The sequence below is a fragment of the Mastigoproctus giganteus genome, chromosome 3 (assembly GCF_048544385.1).
Source record: "Mastigoproctus giganteus isolate SK-2022 chromosome 3, ASM4854438v1, whole genome shotgun sequence".
Taxonomy (NCBI): domain Eukaryota; kingdom Metazoa; phylum Arthropoda; class Arachnida; order Uropygi; family Thelyphonidae; genus Mastigoproctus; species Mastigoproctus giganteus.
This window is the reverse complement of record NC_143577.1, coordinates 235,442,800-235,465,096: the sequence shown is the minus strand read 5'-3', so window position 1 is coordinate 235,465,096 and position 22,297 is coordinate 235,442,800. Positions and strand designations below refer to the sequence as shown.

The following is a 22,297-nucleotide window of genomic DNA, read 5'->3' as shown; positions in this document are numbered from 1 at the left end:
CTTGGCAATTTGGAATCTCCTCTCTTTGATGTTCTCTGGCTTAAAATCTCTCTACCATTCTCCCAACTCCACTAATCATTTGGAGCTCTTTGACTTCCTCTCTTTTCAACTTGACTTTCTCCAGTCCAACTTTCCTAACAGTGAGGTTATTTTAACGTTCACAACTCCAGCTGGCTTCCGTTTTCTAGTCACACCGACCCAGCAAGTTGAGATGCCGAGACTTTTGCAATTACTAATGACCTAGCACAGATTGTTCATTTACCTACAAGAATACCGGACAATCCTAATCATACAGCCAATATGCTTGAGCTTTTTCTCACAAACAACCCTTCTAAGTACACAGTTGAAGTGAGAGGTCCTTTAGGCACTTCAGATCACAATTTGGTGATTGTCTCTTCTCAATGGAACCTTTATCTCATGGCTATTCCCAACCTCATGTTGTTTGGCATTACAAGAATGCAAAATGGGATGACCTGCGAGACTTCTTTTCTTCTTTTCCTTGGTCGGATTACTGTTTCAAAACTTCTGACGTCAACGTTTGCTCAGATCGTGTCAGTGAAATTATTCTTGCAGGAATGGAATCCTTTATCCCACACTCCACTTTATAATCTCGTCCTTTATCTAAACCTTGGTTTTCCAATAAATGTGCTATGGCTGTTCAAGAGAAGAATGTTGCATATCGTAATTGGCTTGTTTCTAATTCTTCAGTTTCATTTTTTGTCTACACCAAAGCCCACAACAATTATAAAGCAGTTATTAATCAGTCCAAACTAGAGTTTGAACAGGCTAAGAGTAGAAAACTTGCTCCTTGCCCTAATGGTAGCCGAGCATTCTGGTCTCTTGCCAAAGCTATTGGCCGCAACTTTTGCCCATCTCTGCTCCCACCTCTGTTCAAACCACATGGTTCTGTTGTCACTTCAGCCAAGGATAAAGCTGACCTGCTAGCATCCCATTTTTCTTCCAGCTCATGTATTAATGAACTTGGTAAAACACCTCCCACCATTCCCAACACACTCTATTCAATGCCTCCTGTCGTCTTCCGTCAAAAGGATATCAGAAGGATTTTCATGAATCTTGATGCTAAGAAAGCTCCAAGTCCTGATGGTATTTCTCCACTTGTTCTCAAAACCTGTGCTCCTGAACTTACTCCTATTCTTTGCCACCTTTTTTCACTGTCTTTTTCCAAAGGTGTTTTTCCTTCTGCTTGGAAATTTGCTCATATCAAGCCAGTTCCTAAAAAGGGTGACAAATCCCTCCCATCCAATTATCGTCCCATTGCAATTACTTCCACTCTTTCTAAAGTAATGGAGAAATCAATTAACCGCCAACTCTTAAACTACCTAGAAACCTTCCGTTTGATCAATGATCGGCAGAATGGATTCCATCAGTGTCGATCCACTGGTGATATTCTGGCTTATGTTATCCATTTATGGACTAATTCGATGGAAAGGTTCGGTGAAACACAAGTAGTTGCTCTTGACATCTCAAAGGCTTTCGATTGTGTTTGGCATAAAGGTCTTCTAAACGAGCTTCCATCTTATGGTTTGCCAACTGTTTTTAGTAATTGGTTATCCAGTTTTCTCTCTGATCGCTCACTGAGGGTGATGGTAGATGGCTCTCTGTCTTCTAACTTCTTCACTAATGCCGGTGTCCCCCAAGGTTCAGTTCTTACCCCCCACTCTTTTCTTCTTGTATATTAATGGACCTTCTTCCATTGACTGGAAATCCTATCCATAGTTTTGCCAATGATAGCACATTGCATTCCACTTTCCATTTTGTGAAACCTTGTCCTGCTCAATCAGCTTCAACTTCTCGAAAATCTGCTACCAATTCCTTAAATGCTGATCTTCAGGTAATTCTCCAGTGGGGCAAAGACAACTTAGTTGATTTCAACCCTTCTAAAACTCAATCTTGTCTTATATCTCGCAAAAAGGATTCTTCTGCTCCTATGCTTATCTTTAGTGACACTCCTATTTCTAGGCAAAATGATATATCTCTTTTGGGGATTACTCTGACTTCTAATCTCTCTTGGCACAAGCACATTACAAATATTGCTTCCTCTGCATCTAAAAAACTTGGTTTTCTCTTTCTCTCTCAGCGTTACTTTTCTTCCAAACAGCTGCTCACTCTGTATAAATCGCAAATCTGCCCTGCCATGGAATATTGTTCCCACATATGGGGTGGTGCCCCCAAAACCTCCCTCAGGCTTCTTGATTCCATTCAGAAGAGGGCAGTTAGGTTAATTAATGATTCATCTCTAACAGAGTCTCTCCACTCGCTTTCTCATAGACGCACTGTTTCTGCTGCATGCCTCATCTACAGATACTTCCATGGGCACTGTTCTTCTGAATTGGCTTCTATAATTCCCGCTTTCTCTTTCAAAACAGTCCGGACACGTGCTGCCATCAGCCAACATCCATTTACTGTCCAACTTCAAACCCACAAAACCAACTTTTCATCTTTCTCATTTATTCATTCAACTACCGTTTTCTGGAACAACCTTCCTTCATATGTATTTCCTGAAAATTACAATCTACAGAAGTTCAAGTCCAATGTCAACAAATATCTTCTTTCGTCTTCTCAACCTCCAACCAAAGCACGGTACTAAGTACTATAGGTTCTAATACCTCTCGTGTTTGGGGTTCACATAAAAAAATAATAAAAAAAATAAGTGCCAGGCAGCAGTGAACTGTGCTGACTAAGCTTCCATGGAGAACTTGTGAAACTTGTTAGTTGTTGTTTGGTTTTTAGGAGCATTAGCAACTAAGGCCATATTGCTCTGGGAATATGCGGTGGTCATTCCCTGACCTTTCCGCATCCTCCGTATTTGGTGATGACAGGCTCGAACCCCGGTCTAATCAAGAAGCGTGTGCTACACACTGCTGCTCCTTCCCACCTTGCTACGAAGGCGCCTAACTTGTTAGTAGAGAGCCAGCTGCTGAACAAATTAGGATGACTGCTGATATGAGAGTAAGCCAAACAAATTGGATAAACTATAGGCTAAAATATCTTTTCACTTTGTTAAGACAAAGTATTCAGAAAACATACTGGCAGGGATTTTGCCCAGATGAACAAGATCCCACTGTGGTTTTCAGGGAAACAGAACACAGATAAATGAAACGATGTTACACCTACAGCGATATCTTAGGAAATTTGGAGAAAATGGTAAAAATGGTAATTGGTAAGGAATAATGGTAAAAAGCCAATAGGATTTTGTGCAGTCTATGTCCTTTTAATTCCAAAAATCTTGGGATGACAAATATTCAATAAAAGGTAAGTGAATCAAACTTGTGATTGTGTGAACATGTAATAAGAATGGGAGAAGAGAGATTAACTAAATAGATATTTGAAGCCAAAATGAATAGTAATTAGTTCTAGAGGTAAACTGAGAAGAAGCTGGATTAATGATGCTAAGCAGGTATTAGAGAAAAGAAAGCTTACTCAGGCTAGAGCTGAGCTAACAGGAAATAGATAGTACAGAGGAAATAGTAAATGGAAGGTTGATATTTGAGGAGAAATGATTTTTCCTATTGTAGTGACCTGTGCCTACGATGTGCCTTTGTGTAAAGTCATATTGGTATCCACCCAAAAAAAAAAGAATATAATCATTCTCTTTCTTATAATTTACATCTGAAAACAAATTTTATATGATAATGTAATTTTCTGATAACTTTTTTATAACTTTTTTTATTAAAGTATAAACAAAAAAGAGAATAATAATTCTCATTTTTAATTTTTTATTTATTTTAATTTTTAAAATTTATAAATTATGAAACTTCAGATGGCAGCCACCCTAATTAGGTGTTAGGTGCACATGGCAGCTCTGCCTGTACATTCACTAGGTATAACTGTAAGTTAGAAAAATTGAACGATGATTACAATTTTTGCTACTTTGTTAGGAATATGAATTTCTTTGTCTTTTGATGACTCATATCTATCTTATAATATTCATTAGAATTTAGATATTTATTTAGTCCATTTTAGAAATTTCTTTATATAGCATGCAATATTTATTCCAAAGTGTTTCATATCTATTGATTTTTGCAAAGATTAATAAAAATCATTCCATTTTTATTATAGATGTTTGTTCTGGGGCCATTTGCGGTCGTAATGCTATGTGTGTTGGCAGAAATCATAAAGCAATGTGTGTATGCCCTGAAAGACACCATGGTGATCCAAATGATCTCATTCAGGGTTGCCAGCGTATGTATTAATCAAGTCAAATATTTTATCCCTTATGTGTGTTATTTAATTTATTTCTAAAATTTTTCTGTTTTGCTGCTAACTGAACAGATAAACATTATAAAGTATTATTTTGTGTTTTCATGTGCAGTATTTCAGTATTTATTTTAAATGGTATAGCATCTCAGTATGTTTTTTATATATTTTTTGTATAATTTGTATAATCATTACTCACTATGCTTAAAATCTAGTTATGATATTAAGAGCTGAATAAATATTAATAAAATTGTAATTTATCAGATGTGTTTCTTCAGTGAAATACTAACAGAAATATTTGTTGTTTGACCAAGAACATGCACAAAACAAAGGCATTAAAGAAAATCACTTCATTAATATGGTGGTCACATGCCTCCTAGGCAACTAGGGGGTTACTGTCTCATTTTCTCTTTGCTGCCAACCTGGTATATCTGTGAGGGAATTGGTGTCATTTATAGTGGAGTTTGAAGGCAGAGAAATGAAAGTTGCCTTTCCTGGAAGTGGCTGGCTGCTAGAGACTGGGAATGAATTAGAAGTTTTCGGTATGCATTGAAGATAAGCTATTTCGTGGGCAAGATGGGGACTTGGAGTGAGACTGCATCGGTTGGTGTTCAGATAGTTGCAAATACAAAAGATCATGGGTGCATCTGTGTGTGGAAAAAGATCTGCTAACTGTTGTGGTTGGGAGTGGGACCTGTGGGAAAGAACACATTTAGCATACTCAAGACTGTGGAGCAGTGCTCTATATGTTATTTATTTATTAGTTGTTGGTGCATCGGCTTCTGTGGCCATAATGCACACATTGCTCTTTAGTTTTGAATATGTTGAATGTGTTCTTTCATATACTTGTACACTGCTTTCATATACTTGAGAATAGAATGCCAGCACAAGGAGCTGCCGAGAATAGAATGCCAGCACAAGGAGCTGCCGAGAACAGAAACACGTAGAAAACGTGGTGTAACTTGTGCAGCTTGCAATGAAGCAGGACAAAATTTGGCATGGTGGTTTATCACAGAATAACGTTGAAATGACACAGCAAGGAACTTTGGACAAATATAAGGGACATTTGTAATGGTGGTATAAGAATTACCAAAAAGGTCACATTACAGAAGTCAATACAAGATGTTCAAAAATATGGTCAGATGACATCAGTATGGCAGATCCCCTCTAATGGCTAAACAGGCCTGACAGCAGTGAACCATGCATTGCATGGCTGTCAGCATGCAATGCGATGCCCAAGGGTGTCCTACACACATCCAATTGTATTTAAGTCTGGTGACCATGCTGGCCACGACAAAGAGGGAGGATAAGGAATTCTTCACATATATAAATGCAAAGAAGAGAAGAACAAACCACATCGGACCCTTATGCTATTAGGTATCCCAGCTGAAGTTGCAGACGAACTCAACAGTTACTTTGCATTGATATTTACAGAAGAAAAGCCCTTTATGTCAATGAGAAATTATGGGAGTGAATTTGAAAAAAAATGTAATTAATGATGTTGAAATTTCACATGTTTATTTAATGAAAAAACTTTTGAGCCTGCAGGCCAGTAAGGTTCCTGGGGTGGGGTTGATGGCATATACCCTATAATCTTAAGGGATTGATATTGATTGATATTTATTAGTTAAAGCAGTCCCAGCTAACCAATGGCAACCCCACTGTCAGTTACACATAATTTAGCAGTACTCTTATATACTCCCTCTTCTGCTTGCCCAAGTACAGGGAGGGAAAAAACCTGCTATGACCAAAAAAGATTGATGTGAACAAACTGAAAATAATCAAATTACATAAAAATAAATATACATATAATTAAATTTCAGACAAAATCCAAACTTCATTGGAAAGAGCTACATCTGTTCACAGTCTGTTGGAAAGCCAGCAGTGCCAGGAGCTGCCGAGAATAGAATGCCAGCACAAGGAGCTGCCGAGAATAGAATGCCAGCACAAGGAGCTGCCGAGAACAGAAATGCCAGCACAAGGAGCTGCCGAGAACAGAAATGCCAGCACAAGGAGCTGGAGTTGCAGTGGATATAGCAGACTCAAGCCTCCATGATTTCACAGAACTTTAGATAATTCAGAACTACACCATACCGCATTACAAATCCAAGGCTTCCAGATGCGGAAGAATCTTCCGCCTAAGAAATATTGCAGTTGCAAAGGCTTGGAAAGCCAAGAAGTTCTCCTGTTTATCAATTAGAATTGTCTCGCAGCCGTCTGCTAAGATTGAGATTACTAACCTGAGATACCAATTCAATTTGTAGATCGCTGTACTCCTCAGAGTAGTAAGACACAATACGGCTCTAGCAGCCTATGTGTCATTAAATTTCATAACAACAAAAACTCCTCAAAGTTGTACATAATATGTTCCCATGATTCTCTTTTGCCACAATAGCAACTAGCTCTTTCAGTATTTCCTAAATCATGCAACTTTGCATTAATTGAACCATGACCAGTCAATAAGAACATAGCTTGTAAGTTTGGGGCAAACCATTTGAATTTTATCGAGGCTGCATTTCTTAAATCTGGAAAAAAATTTTGTGTAAACTGCCCTTTATCACAAACACTCCAATGCTCTTGCCAGACTTTTACCAAAGCATCCCAGGTTCTTGTCCTTTCCTTCCTGAGATCTGCCAAGATGTCCACCTCTATATTCAGAAAAGAACAGGGAATGCCATGGTGGATGAAGTAAGCCAATCTACAATACACCAAATGCAGATCAATAGGCAATTTTCCAGTCACAACCTGCAAAGCTTGGGTTGACACAGTTCTGCATGCCATGCACATCCTAAGGAGCATTACTCTTTGAATGGAACTGAGCTTTCTAGTAAATACTTTTCCACTTACATGCTCAAACCAAATTGGTGCACCATTCATTACCACGGGGATAAATACACATTCATATAGCAAGTTCAGCATCTTACCTTTTATTCCCCAGCCAACTCTAGTGATTCAAGTAATCATCCCAATAAATTTCCTCACCTTTTCTGATAGATAAGTAACATGTGAGTTGAAAGTCAAAGATCCGTCAAACATAATGCCTAGATATTTTAATTGCCTTGCCAATTTTAGGCTCGACCCATTCATTCTCACAACTGGGGATCTTCTACTTGAAAAATGACCCTTGAAGACCATTGTCCTTGTTTTGGTTTCTGATACAGTCAGTTTATGTAACCTACACCAGTTATTAAGTTCAAGCAAAATCTGCTGTGACCTGGTTTCTAGTTGCATCCGTGAATTTCCTTCAATAAGCAGCACAAGATCATCGGCATATGCCACCATCTCTGTGTGCTCGAATTCCTTATGCATCCAGTCCTCCAAAACTAGGTTCCACTTTAGTGGTCCAAAAACTGATCCTTGTGGGCATCCCCTGGTCACCTCTCGTACAATAGAACCAACCAATGACTTAACAGTCACTGTACGGTGCGTGAAATTGTCCTTTACTACCCTAAAGATCTTAGTTGAACAGCCTGCAAGTCTCAACATCATAAGAACACTGCTCCATTGAATGGAGTCAAAAGCTCCCTCAAAGTCAATAAAGATTCCAAGGACGTATTTGCTGTTTGAGCCTAATATAGAGTTTTGCAATGCCCAAAGCACATCTTCTGTTCCATGACCTGGAGTAAACCCATATTGGAGGCCTAAGTTTTTTTTAATATAGTCAGTAATCTGTCTGACTAGCATTCTTTCAAACACCTTTCCTAATCTAGAGAGGAGGGCAATAGGTTGATAAGATCGTGGATCATTCTTTTGCCTAGATGGTACCTTCGGTATCAGCTTTAATAAGGCATCCTTCCATGGTGATGGAAAGACCCCATCATGCAGGCAGCTATTAAAAACTTCAAGAAGGATCCCTGATATCAGTCGATGAGCCCACTTAATGACCTCTCTTTCAATGAGGTCCATCCCTGGGCATTTATTGTTCCTTATGCACTGTACTGCATCACAGAGTTTAATCAGGCTAAAGGGATCCTCATCATGTACCCCAGAGTAAGCATGATTAAGCCTTTTTATCAACATCTGTTCCTCACCATCTTGCTCAGAGATAGTATCTCCAATCAGATGATCCAATATCGCAGACATACTTTCTCTCCAACTCTTACTTTCCTCGTCAACACCTCCAGTAGAGTATACTGTATCTCTATTATATATTTTAGTCTTGCCAGTACATAGCTTATATACAATTCTCCATGGGTTCTCATTTTCCACTTTTCTAACCAGTGCTCTCCATGCAGTTAATTTATATTTACATATCATACGCACGTATGCACTCCATATTCTCTGATACTCTACTTTAAGTACATTAACTCCTCCCCATTGTTATGTCGACTACTTTGGTACCTTTTCTGCACTTTATACTTATTTGAGAACTACTTGTTTAAGGCATTTGAATATACTTCGTTCTGTCTCATCTATGTCATGGGGAGCTGATCGGTGTACTTTGCTGCATCTCTATAGAAGTTTAATCCGTTCACGACTAGATTATGGTTGTCTAGTGTATGACTCTGCCAGGAGCACTACTTTAAAACAGCTAAATATGATCCATCACAGTGCTCTGAGAACTGCGCTGGGAGCTTTCAGGACTTCTCCGATCCAAAGTCTATATATTGAAGCGCATGATCCCCCATTACACCTGCGTAGAAAAACACTACTGCTTCACTACGCTGCTAAGATCCAGAGTCTACCATTGCACCCAAGTTGGGAGTATCTCTATAATACTCGTTGGGATGCCTTCTACGAGAGCAAACCAAATGAAAATAGACCCGCCTCTCTCAGGATCAAAGAACTTGTTCAGACTTGGAATATCAATTTAAATGACATTTTCCAAGACACAACTACACCTGTTGCTCCTTGGACATATGTGTCTGTCTTTCAAGATACATACTTCCTCCAGTGGGGGAAAAATATACCTTCCTGCAATATCAGACAGTTACATTCAGCTCATGCTACGGACAATTACATTCAGACAGTTACATTCAGCTCATGCTACGGACAACCATGCCTGTAAAATTTATATGGATGGTTCAAAAACTGAGAGTATGGTAGGTGCTGCAGCAGTTTTTCCTTTATTTACAAGTTCAGCCACACTACCGCTTGCTTGCAGCGTCTTCACAGCTGAATTATATGCCATTAAGTTAGCGCTTAGTAAGATAATTGAGCTTTCCATCTCATCTGCCATAATTTACACAGATTCTCTTAGTGCTGTCTCTGCCATAAGGAAGAATTCCTCCATTTCTCACCCTACATTGAAACAGATTCATTCCCAGCTATTCGCTTGCAGTGTGTCCAATCAGTCAATCAGTTTTTGCTGGATCCCTGGCCATTCAGGCATTCCGGGAAATGAAAGTGCTGACTTTGCCGCTAAACATCCCCAACCCGCTCTCTCACAACATCCTCAGGTTCCTTTCTCTGATTTTAAGTCGGTCATACGCAAAGCCTGCTATGATAAATGGTCACAGACCTGGAAAAGTGACCCTAACAATAAACTTTATCAGATAAAAGAAGATCCAAAGCTGTGGCTGTCTGGCTTCCGAAGAAATAGACGAGAGGAAGTGGTACTGGCAAGACTCAGAATTGGACACACTCACTATACTCATCTCTTCCTATTATTGGGGGAAAGTCCACCGCAGTGCTCATCCTGTCAGATGCAACTTACAGTCCGTCATTTCCTGGTTGATTGTCCCTTACATTCAACCATCCGGTCAAACACTTTTCAGTCACTCTCTACATTGAATATATCACCTGATTTATCTCGCATCTTAGGAAATGAAGCAAATATTGAAGAACTTTTATTATATCTAAAACATATTGGTTTGTACAGAAGCATATAATTTAATCTCTCCAACAATACGCTTTTGTGAATTAACGATGAAGAGACACAATTTGGCCGTAGTAGCCCTTGTGTCGTTAAACCGAACAACAACAACAATAACAACTGCACTTTATAAACCTGTTTCCGAAGTTGGCTTAACTCACCAGGCCACCATTTAACTGGAATCCTATTACAGTTCTTTTGCTTCATAGATGTGCTGGAGGCCTCAAAAAGAGAGCACTGAAGTAACCCACTTCATTCTCTCCAGACATCTGACTGAATGCCCAAATGCCCAGATTCTCAGGTTGGACATGAATATGTTCGTCAAACCTATTCCACTTTGCATTTTTGATAGCAAATCGTCGTAACTGTTCCTGAGATGGAACTAGTTTTGTTATGTCCCTGACAAGAAAATACAATCTCCCAATGATCAGAGCAGACCCAATCTGCTCTTAATTGCCAATTGTCCATGATACCAGCTGCCCTTACATTGCAGATTGTCAAGTCAATATTTGATTCTCCATTAACAGTGAAGAAAGTATTATCTGAACTTGGTAGATTTTGTATAAGCAATCCACAACAAGCCAAGAATTCATCTAGTTGACGACCACGATCATTTGTAATTCTATCAAACCACAATGCTGATCTTGCATTAGAATCCATCGCAAATATTACTGAATTACTACCCAAGCGATTTTGAACCAGTTCCATGTACCTGATGTAGATATTAATGTCTGTTGAGTGATGACAATACATACAACATAGATAGAATGATACAAGATCTGACTCCACCCCTATGCACACCATCTGTGAAGAGCACAACTAATTTATAAAATTCGTTGTGCTCTTCACAGTGAATACGTTCTTATTAAACACTACAATTGCAGCTCTTTATATTCCTTCAATTTCACCTCCAAGGATGTAATGTTATCCTTTAATCATTTATTTCCTATGCCCAACAAGGAAGCATTAAACAGTTCCTTAGTAAGCCAGTCTTCCCTGATCTGGAGCTCTCTCGGTTGTTTCTCATTCACATCTAGTACCCTCTCTAAGCCAGTGACCTTCTCCTTTAGACATTCATTTTCAATGCCAACGTCATGTAGAGCACTTTCAAGCACATGCCTTGAAAGTACCCCATTTTCAATCCTCATATCAACACCTTTTTTCTCCTGAAAAAGAAATTCCTCCAGTTCCTTGTGTAGGCAGAGAGAAAGCTCACTAAATGTTTTAAAAGATATTTTCTCAGCTAAATCTACAGGTTCCCTCACATGATCCAGGTAAAAATCCCCTTGATCTAGCATACGCTGTGTTCCATCACATGGAGACAAACCAAGGGAAACAGGTGGTGTGCATTTCATCAACTTCTCTAAATTCCTGTTTGCCTTGGCTAAGTCAAGATCCTTCTGAACATTGTGCATAGTATTTTAAAATTGGTACTTACTTTGGAACGTTGCACCCGTTTAGCTTTGGCACTTTTCCTAGGCTGAGGTGATCTACTGCATTACGATGTAGCTATGCCCCGCGAGGCAGGGGTGCCCCTTGAATTGTCATCCACTCTATTAGACCTATTTTGAAGCCTAACTGCTCTAAAACAGCCAGGAGACCGACTTTTGGAAGAGAATGGAGTAACCATTCCCAAATCATCAGTCATCTGCAAATCTTCACTTCTGCTTTCCTCCTGAGTATCTAGTCTAGTTAATGTTCCATCTGTTTTATTCTTAACTTTCTTTGGCCTACCCTTTCCAGAACTTCTTTGCATTGTTCCAGTGGATATTGCATATGTTATTTTCTCATGACTCCCCACATACATGTAGATTTCATTATATTCATTCTCTCCATTATCAACTTCCTCATCCCCAAATCCAGTCATATCTCTTACCCTATTTATATAATCTTAAGGGAGGTGGCAAGTGAGTGCATTGAACCATTGAGGCTAATTATGAGAGCATTACTGGACTTGGGAGTGATTCTGTTGGATTGTAAAAGTGCCAATATATCTCCAATACATGAAGTGGTTCTAAGAGCGAAGTGGAAAATTACCAGCCAGTTAGTCTAACTTCAGTAGTAAGAAAAATCACGGAGACTATGATCAAGGGAGGAATTCAGGATCACTTAGATATAATTGGAATTCTGAGGGATACTCAGCATGGTTTTGTAAAGGAAAAATCATGTTTAACTAATCTGGTTAGCTATTTTGACAGGGTCGCTCAAGACTTAGGGAATAATTTCAACATTGTTTATTTGAATTTTAGATTATCCATCTAAGGAAAATCCTTACATGGAAAGCTGGATGACTTCAGGGCAGGAGGTAGAGGGTTGTTTTGATTTTCATAAATGACATCATGAAGGGATAGAGGGTGTGAAGTCTAAATTTGCACATGATGTAAAGATTGGTAGAGTAGTTAATGATCACCACTAAGCAGAACATTCTTCAGAATGATAGGGGTGCCTCCGTAGCCAGGTGGGAAGGAGCAGCAGTGCGTAGCACATGCTTCTTGATTAGACCGGGGTTCGAGCCCGTCACCACCAAATACGGAGGATGCGGAAAAAGTCAGGGAATGACCACCGCATATTCCCAGAGCAATATGGCCTTAGTTGCTAATGCTCTTAAAAAAAATCAAAAAATCAGAATGATAGACTTCAGGGATGGTCAGAAAAATGGCAGTTATGCTTTAATCCAGCAAAACGTAAGGTATTGAACCTAGGGAACAGTAACCCCAAAATAACTTATACACTTGGCAGAGTTCAATTGAAGCCGGCAGTGGAGGAAAGGGACTTGAGTATTATGTTGTGGTCAGATGTGAAGTTCTCCGAGCATTGTAGACTGGTTGCAAGGAAGGCCCATGGCATCCTGTTGATAATTTATCAAACAATTGTTAGTAGAGATAAGGATGTAATAATCCCATTATATAAGGCTATTGTTAAACCACACTTGGAATACTGTGTTCAGGTATGGAGACTGCACCTAAAGAAAGACATTGTGCTTCTTGAAAGGGTCCAAAGACGGGTAACTCACCTGGTGAGATCAGCAAAAGGGCCTGCCATAATTTCAAGTTACTTTCAAGTTAAACCACACTTGGAATACTGTGTTCAGGTATGGAGACTGCACCTAAAGAAAGACATTGTGCTTCTTGAAAGGGTCCAAAGACGGGTCACTCACCTAGTGAGATCAGCAAAAGGGCCTGCCATAATTTCAAGTTACGGGGGGAGATGTTTAGACTGGATTGCAGGAAGTTTTATTTTAGCCAGCGAGTTATAAATTACTGAAATAAGTTTCCCACATGGGTGATAAAGGCTGGCAGTTTGGGAAAATTCAAAGGTCAGCTGGATAATTACCTACAGGAGGAGGGAAATGCATAGGTTGTGTATTTCCCTTTATTTTATTAATTATTTATTTTAGTTATTATTATTATTATTTTATTTTATTTATTTTTTGTTATTTTATTATTTATTTTATTTTATTGTTATTATTTATTTATTTTATTTTAATTTTTTTGGCTGTGCAGCATAAACATAAGCTTCCTTGCACCATGTATCTTGCCACCATTCTAACCTTCAAAAATTTACCATCAATAACATCATTTGCCGTGATATCATCAACGTGCCTTGAGTGACCAGGGTTTAAGCCCGTGACTGCTAAATATGGTGCTGTTTCTTGTATTCTGTCTATCTTGTGAACTCCTCTGACCATTTGTCGTCCCGGAGTATAAACAGAAAATTTATTTATTTTATTTCCTTCAATAGATCTTTTCCTCTCTGGTTGTCAAGTAGTGACAAAAAGAAAAGAGAAAGCAACTTTGTTGTTTAGTGGTACCATGTGACCTCATTTCAGTTCGGTTCACAAGAACTGTGAACTCAATTCTTCATTGTCTTTGTCTTTGTTTTTTCCCTGTATCCATGGACAAGTGACAAATGCTTTCCTTAGTATCCAGCTGATGAAGCTAGCACTAAGATAAGCAGAACATGTTTGGAAATTTGTAATTTTATTAATTTTATCAGTATTTGTTAGGTTTTTAATTTCACTTATATTTTTGTGAAACTCAGTGCATTAAATAACTAGTTTTTTTTTTTTTTTTAATGCAGACAAATGCTTATTCTATGCATCATGTTTATCTGCATACTGACTTACAGATCATTCATTTCTAATATATTTTTTATTATTTTGACAGCACAAAGTGAAAGTTTATGCGATATAAGTGCTCAATGCCCTGATTCCCATGTATGCAAAGGCACACCAGATGGTAAAAAAGACTGTATCGGTGAGTTCGATATCTTTCTCTGAATTTTTTAAATGAAATATTAATTACTGTTGATTTTGAAGAAGTTGAGCTTTAAATCTGCAAGGGAATTGCATTTAATAAAGTTTTTTTTTTTTTTTTTTTTTTATATATAGGAGTTTGTATTAATCATAATTGCGGTACCAATGCAGTATGTATAGGAAAAGGTCATCGGGCTGTCTGTGAATGTCCTGAAGGCTATGCTGGAAATCCTCTTCACGGTTGTCAACGTAAGTATTATTTCTATATTACTACCATTTGAGTAAATTTCTATTGCAATGTGGATTCATGCATTAAAGGACCTCTGAAGAATTATGGCTGTATGTGTTTTATAACACCTATAAAACAATTAATGTTTTATGATGCCCTTCATCTGAGAAACATAGTATAAAAAACTTTTACGGTGATGGTAGCTTAGCATTATTTTGTGTGGCTCCAAAATCACTGATTTTGGAGCCATACATAAATTTAGTGTTCTTTACCATCAAACTTAGTATTAATATAATAGAAATTATATTGTTGTATACAAATAAATTTGAAAGCATTTACATTTCAAGAATAAATTACAAATTCTTATCGTCAGAATGACTGTATGCAATTAATGATTCACCTGATATAAAGAATATGGTATAATGTAACTACTCTCTCAGTAGATCTGTCTATCTTCCTTAATTAATGAAAAATATTTATTTATTTAACTAATTAGATTAAACTCTGACTCCATATGGTCATGCTGATGATGAGAATTTGTAAATTAATTCTTTAAATTTATATTCATTAAATTTTATTTGTGTACTAGCACTGGGTGTATATATATATATATATATATATATATATATATATATATATATATATATATATATATATATATACTCAGTGCCATCGTGAAATATTTTTGTGCCCTAGGCAAATCAAGCATTTGGCACCCTTTTAAATAATCTGCATGACCACGGAGAAGATAAAGGATCTCAAAAAATAAAATAATTTTATGACCTGTATCAACATTATTAAAGGAGCCTCAAGGATTCTAAATTCTGGGGTATATGATATCAAAATTATTTTTTGCATCCAGTTCCTTTGTAACCGCATCATAATATCCAATCAAATTTGTCAGACAAGACTTTCCCTTAACAAACCCATGCTGTGTCTGAATTATTACTGCAGTCTTGTCTAGATGATCCTGCAATGAATCTTTAACCAGTGACTCCATTATTTTACTCGGAACAGAAGTTAAACTAACTGGTCTGTAATTACTCGTGTCACCTTTCAATTCCCCTTTGTGAATTGGAGATACATTTGCACATCTCCAGTCTGTGGGGACCTCCCCTGAGTCCAAGGATGCTCTCATAATTATGGCTAATGGTTTGCTTAGTTCCTTTGCCACCTCCTTTAATATAACTGGATAGATCCCATCCACCCCAGATGCCTTTCTTATGTTTAACTTCAACAATTTCTCCTCCACTTTGCTCTCAATTATTACAAAATAGGCCTCCGTAGCCGAGTGGTCAGGAGCGGGAGTGCAGTAGCACATGCTCTTTGAGTAGACCAGGGTTCAAGCCCCTGACTGCTGAATACAGTCGATCTGCCAACCTGCACTGGACCAGCGTGGCAGATTATGGTCCATTTCCCTCAGCATGAATTGTTGAGGAGGCTTCCATCTTGCAGTGGGTTGATAATGGCTGCACTTTACCTTTTTTTTTTTTTTTTTTAATTACAAAATCATTAAGCACCCTGCTACAATTTGATAACCTTCTGGCATTTTCAATCCTTAATAACTCCTCATGTGTGAATGTAGATGCAAAATACTCATTCAGTTTGTTTGCTATCTGAGCAACATCATCAACAGTCGAACCATTGATATCAAGTGGACCAATCTGGTTCATTCCCTTTCTTTTAGAATTTATATAAGTAAAGAAATCCATGCTGTTTTTCTTAGCATACTTTGCCAAAGATTTCTCGTAATCTGCCTTTGCCTGCCTAACCTCCTTTGTGACTTGATTACAGACTAGCTTATATCTGACATAGGCTTTTGTGTTGCTTGATAATTTATATGCATCCCATGCATATAAATTATGGTCATCAGGAAGGATTTTCGAAAGATTACAGTGGCAGTTTTTTATTGCAAGTCCATTTACTTTTCTACTATGATGACGTAATGAAACAAATTATTAATGAGCCATCTGGTTCAGTAATTTATTTAAGCCCCACTATCCAAAATTTTGTGAAACATTTTGTGAAACAGAAATGGTGACCTACAATACACTGATGTGCAAAATTTAAGGACCAGTCAGGTTTTCACTTCTCATAGGAGTGGCCTGGGTATGGGAAAAGTATACCAAAGGAACCTTGTGAGGTACAGAAATGAAGGAAACAACATCGACACAACAACGGAAACAAAATGGTACAGAGGGACTTTATTCAAAAATGGCAACATAGCACTGGCTGCCATGATACAGATGCATCACTGCCAAAGAAAGGGAAGAGGTGGTCCTCAGTAGGAGATATGGCCACCCCTAATGATGCAGGCTTTGCACTGCCTGTGCATACTTAGAACAATGTTGTTGATAAGTTCTTTCGGTAACATCATCCATTCATCTGTCAGCACCATCTTCAACCGGTGAACATTTTCTGGTGGGTGTGGACGTGCCGCTAGGCTTCTCCCCAGAGCATCCCATATGTGTTCAATGGGATTTATATCGGGAAGAACGAGCAGGCCAATCCATATGAACAATGTCCTCACTTTCCAAAAGCATATCACAGCTGCAGTGCGATGGGGTGTGGCATTATCATCCATAAACACAAACTCAAAGCCAATGGCACCTCGGAACAGATGCACATGGGGAAGGATTACCTCAGTACAGTAGCGTGCACTGGTTACAGTACCGCCTTCCAGTTTTGGATTTGTGTGTGTACGTCCATCCAAGATAACCCTTCTCCAGACGAGAACAGCTCGACTGCCATATCAATCCCTTTCAATGATGTTTGTGGGGTGATACCGTGTGCCAACCTCTCGCCAGATTAGCTGACATTCAGAATCGCTGCTGAGACTGAATCTGCTCTCATCAGTAAAGCGTACCTTAAGTAAAGATTTTGTGGCTGTAACCTTTAGAAATAGTTCTGGTCCTTAAGTTTTGCCCACCAGTATATAATGAAAATATTACACAAACTAAATATTCCCATTGAAAAATGTTATGGTCAGGGATATGATGGGGCTAATGCCATGAGTGGGGTTTATAATGGTGTGCAGTCATGCATTAAAAGGATCCGATCAAATGCAGAATGCATTCAATTGTGCAAGAGTCACAATTTAAATTTAGTTATTAATGATAGCTTTAATTGTTCTAATAACTTTTCATCATTTTTCGACATTCTTCAAAATTTGTATAATTTTTATGGAAATAGTATAAAAAAGATGGGATCTTCTTTCTAAATTTATTGGGGAATCTAAAGTTACATTAAAAAAACTCAACCATACTCACTGGTCTGGTAGATTACAGTCAATAACAACCGTGAAAGTTCTTTTTGCGGATATTATAAAAACTTTGACAGAAATTAATCTTAAATCAACTGAAAAAGCAGACCAAGACGAAGCGCTTAGAATAATGAAGCAAATGATGACATTTGATTTTATTTTCATTTGTATATTTTTGAATAACATGATGTGCAAAATTAATTATGCTTCAAAAACTCAGAAGCATGATATAGACCTCGATGAATATACTTCTGTATTGGACTGAGTCAGTAAAAATTTACAAAATATTCGAAATTCATACGAACAAATTAAATCCAAATCTGAGCAAATTGCCAAGGAAATTTGAAGACAAATGACAACGTTGAACTAAAAGACAGTACGATGAATTAGCTTCAGATTTTTTGTTTTATAATAGAGATCAGTTTTTAAAAATCAGTGTTTTTTACTATGTTTTAGACAAAATTACAATACAAATTAAAAATCGTTTCGAAAGTATGAAGTCAGTAAAAAATTATTTTTCAATACAAGAACTGGAAAAAATAATATTTCAAATGGTGATATATTAAGTGAATGTGAAAATCTCATAAAAAAGTATTCATCTGTACTCTCTCCCCAACTGCCGATTCAGTATTGTAATTTAATCACACTTAGATTTATCAGCAGACATGTCTATCAGACAATTTTTTTATTTGTTAATTTGAAAATATAGTGTCCTAGAAAGTGACTTTTCAGAAATTTTTACTTTATATTTGTTATTTTTTACCCTGCCTATGTCAGCTGCCTCTGCCAAAAGATCATTTAGTAAATTACGAATAATAAAAGAAATGCTAATGATCAGAATAGACTGTGCAACCTTGCAGTATTGGCTATTGAGCATAACTATGCCAGTAAAATGGATTTAAAAGATATTATTAATGATTTCGCAAATGTAAAAGCACGAAAAGTAACATTTTAGCTTTTTTCATAAATTTATTAGTTACAGTATAATTTTTTATGCTTGTCAAATTGTATTTAATAAGTAGTATCATATTGTAATATTCATTTTCATGTTTTTGATGTTTGTAAAATTATAAAGAAATCGTAAATAAAATGATTTAACATTTTTTTTATATTATACGTAATTAAAATTTATTTTAATAAAAATAAGGGGCCCAAAATGATTTCTTGCTAAAGGCCCAAAAAACTTAGCTACGCCACTGGTGAGTAGCTACACATTCACTGCTCTGGAGGTTGGTGTGCTTTGGCCATTTCCTTTCTTTCTGTTTCTATTTCTTATTTTTATGTTTATAAGTTTATTTTTATTTTGAAATAGGGTGGTTAGACTTACAGGAGCAGAATGGCACTTTTCTTTACCTATAACTCTGTTAACTCCATTAATTTGCTGTGTTTATTTTGCTTTGTGTTCCTTATTTTTAAAACAGCAGTACTTTTTTATATTTATTGTGATGCAAGAATCCTTTGTGATGCTGCACGAGACTAAAAAAAAATCCTTCAAAAATATTAAAATTAAAATACTGTACTTGGAAACCGAATTCATCTGTTTGCAAATGGAAATGGAAAATTGAAATACTTTATTTTCTCAAATACCCCATGCCCTTGAATAAGCTGTGCACCTTGTGTTTTTTAAGACATGAAAAAGAAAAAAATAATAATATGAATTTATTTTTACCAACAGCACGGTATCCAAGTTCTCCGGCATGTGAACAGGATGAAAACTGCGAAGGAGATGAATCTTGTGTTGTCCTTGGAAGTGGTGTAAAGGATTGTGTTGGTAAGTTTTTATTAAAACTAATTTCATTGGTAAATGAATTTTAAGAATTGTTTAATTAAAATGAACATAATTCTTAAAGTATGCCAGTCTGCTATATCAAATACAATTTATAAATAATTTTATAGTTTTATAAGCCGAAGTTACTTTTAAATTTATTAAGCTATGCTTTTATCAGTTTTACCATTAAAAAATTAGGAATAAAAATTTATTGTTTTTCCTTTATTGAATATATATAAAATCCTTTATTGCCAAAATAGTTAAAAAAAGGCATTACTCAAACATATTAAAATGGTTTACAAAATTAAAACAGAATTAAATTTCCATAAAATATTTAACATAAAAAGTTCTGACGGTATGAAGAGACCCTGCACCTTAATAATGGGTGAGTCAATCTTAAGAGTGTTGCTAATCTTGATCACTAAATTGAGAAAGAAAAAGTCTATCTTGTTAGTTCCTGTTATCCAGAATTATCTGAGGCACAGATCTTGAGCTTAATTGAGAACTTCTGCAGGATGCACTCACAGAAGTTAAAATCCAAATTACTAATTAGATTACAGTACAAGCAAAATAGGTGATTTTTTTTTACCTCCAAATTGATATTAGCAGCATAACTTGAAGATTTTGTTATAATGAGTATCTTGAAAAAGCAGAAATTTTTTTCATTTTATGATATTAGTATAGCCATGTAGTGCAAGAAATCCACAGGCTTTTGCTGTGCCAACCAAAAAAAAAAAAAAAAAAAATATATATATATATATATATATATATATATATATATATATATATATATATTATAGTCGATCTATTTCAAAATAAAAAAATCAGTTGAGAGGTTCTGTTGAATGATGGCATTGCCTGCCTTGACTGTTGGTAAGTTTTTATTAAAAAATGAATTTTAAGAATTGTTTAATTAATGAATTTTAAGAAATTTGTATAATTAAACAAATCAAAAAACCATAAAGCCACATAGTAGTTACATATCACTTGAAGTATCTCATAATAGAGGATTGGAGATAAGTTGAAAAAGAAGGTTGACCTTCTAGCCTCTGATCCTAGATTTGATACATAAAAAATTCATTTGATATGTGACCTTGGATTTGACATATAAAAAAAATTCATTAAGCAAATCACTTGCACTTCTAGAAATAAATATTAAATTTGCAGTATGAGGAGAGGAAATACAAAACAGATATTAGCATTAGTAGAGGCATACGATGCAAGAAAGCAAGCTTATGCAGCATCAGCCAAAAAAAAAACAAAAAAAAAACCACACACTCCCATTTCACCCCTCCATTCGTTCCAAATGCCTGTCCAGCTCAGCCTTAAATTTATTTAGGCTATCAACTTCCACAACAAAAGATCGAAGTCTGTTCCACCAATCGACTACTCGCTGGCTAAAGGCAAATTTCTGCACATCTATTCTACAACTGTCTTTCCTCAGTTTAAACCTGTGCCCCCTCAGGTTCTTAATCTGAGCAAGAGAAAGAATCCCATCAGTATTCAGCTTGCTCAACCCATTCAAGGCTTTACACAGCTCAATCAGGTCACCTTGCAGGTGCCTACTCTGCAGGCACTGCAATTTGCAGAACTTAAGTCTACCTTGGTAAGAGCACCCCTTTGTTCTCCTCACCAATTTTGCTGCCCTTCTTTGTACTCGTTCTAGCAACTCTACATCCTTCCTAAAATGAGGCCTCCAGATCTGTACACAGTACTCTAGGTGTGGCCTGACCATTGCCTTGTATAATAAAATCCCATTGACAAGACTCCATGACCTGCACTGGCAGCCCTTCTGCACTGCTTATCAAACTTCATATTTGATTGCACAATTACCCCCAGGTCTTTTTCACTTTCCACTTCCCTGAGTGTAGTAACAACAGTTGGTACGTTTCTCTTTGGTTATTGCTACCCATATGCAGTACTTTTCATTTGTCAAAGTTAAACTTCAGTTGCCACTTTTCAGCCCATTTGCCCACCTTATCTAGATCCAGTTGGAGTAGCATACTGTCTTTACTGTCGTTAACAACCCTGCCAACCTTTGTATCATCTGAAAACTTGGGCATTAAACCTGATATACCTTCATCAATATCATTGATAAATATACAAAACAGCAATGGGCCCAACGCCGAACCCTGGGGAACTCCACTAATAACATTCATCCATGAAGAACAGTGTCCATAGATTACCACCCTCTGTCATCTCCCACTCAACCGTCCCTTTATCCATTGTAGCAACATACCCTTAATGCCATACTTCTTTAATCTGTACAGCAGTCTTCCATGTGCAACAGTATCAAAAGCTTTCCTGAAATACAAGTATATGATATCAAAATTATTTTTGGCATTCAGTTCTTTTGTGACCACATCATAGTATCCAATCAAATAGGCGCCTCCATAGCCAGGTGGAAAGGAGCAGCAGTGCGTAGCACACGCATCTTGATTATACTGGGGTTCGAGCCCGTCACCACCAAATACGGAGGATGCGGAAAGGTCAAGGGAATGACCACCACATATTCCTGGAGCAATATGGCCTTAGTTGCTAGTGCTCCTAAAAACCAAAATAACAACAACAACCAATCAAATTGGTCAGACAAGACCTCCCTTTAACAAACCCATGCTGTGTCTTAACTATTACTACAGACTTGTCTAGATGATCCTGCAATTCTTCTTTAATCAGTGATTCCATTATTTTCCCCAGAACACAAGTTAAACTAACATGTCTGTAGGTACTTGTGTCACCTTTTGAACCCC

The 22,297-nt window shown here is 37.1% G+C and overlaps 1 protein-coding gene across 3 annotated transcripts in view; it reads left to right on the top strand.

Moving 5' to 3' along the window:
* The window catches only part of LOC150088897 (uncharacterized), a 599,507-nt gene that overhangs the window by 213,559 nt on the left and 363,651 nt on the right, over positions 1 to 22,297 (top strand). For all 3 annotated transcript variants that reach the window (XM_090369705.1, XM_090369706.1, XM_090369707.1), the window contains 4 exons: positions 4,081 to 4,203; positions 14,200 to 14,289; positions 14,424 to 14,537; positions 19,455 to 19,550. In XM_090369705.1, coding sequence (XP_090225831.1) covers positions 4,081 to 4,203; positions 14,200 to 14,289; positions 14,424 to 14,537; positions 19,455 to 19,550 — 423 coding nt within the window. The remainder of the gene's footprint in view (positions 1 to 4,080; positions 4,204 to 14,199; positions 14,290 to 14,423; positions 14,538 to 19,454; positions 19,551 to 22,297) is intronic.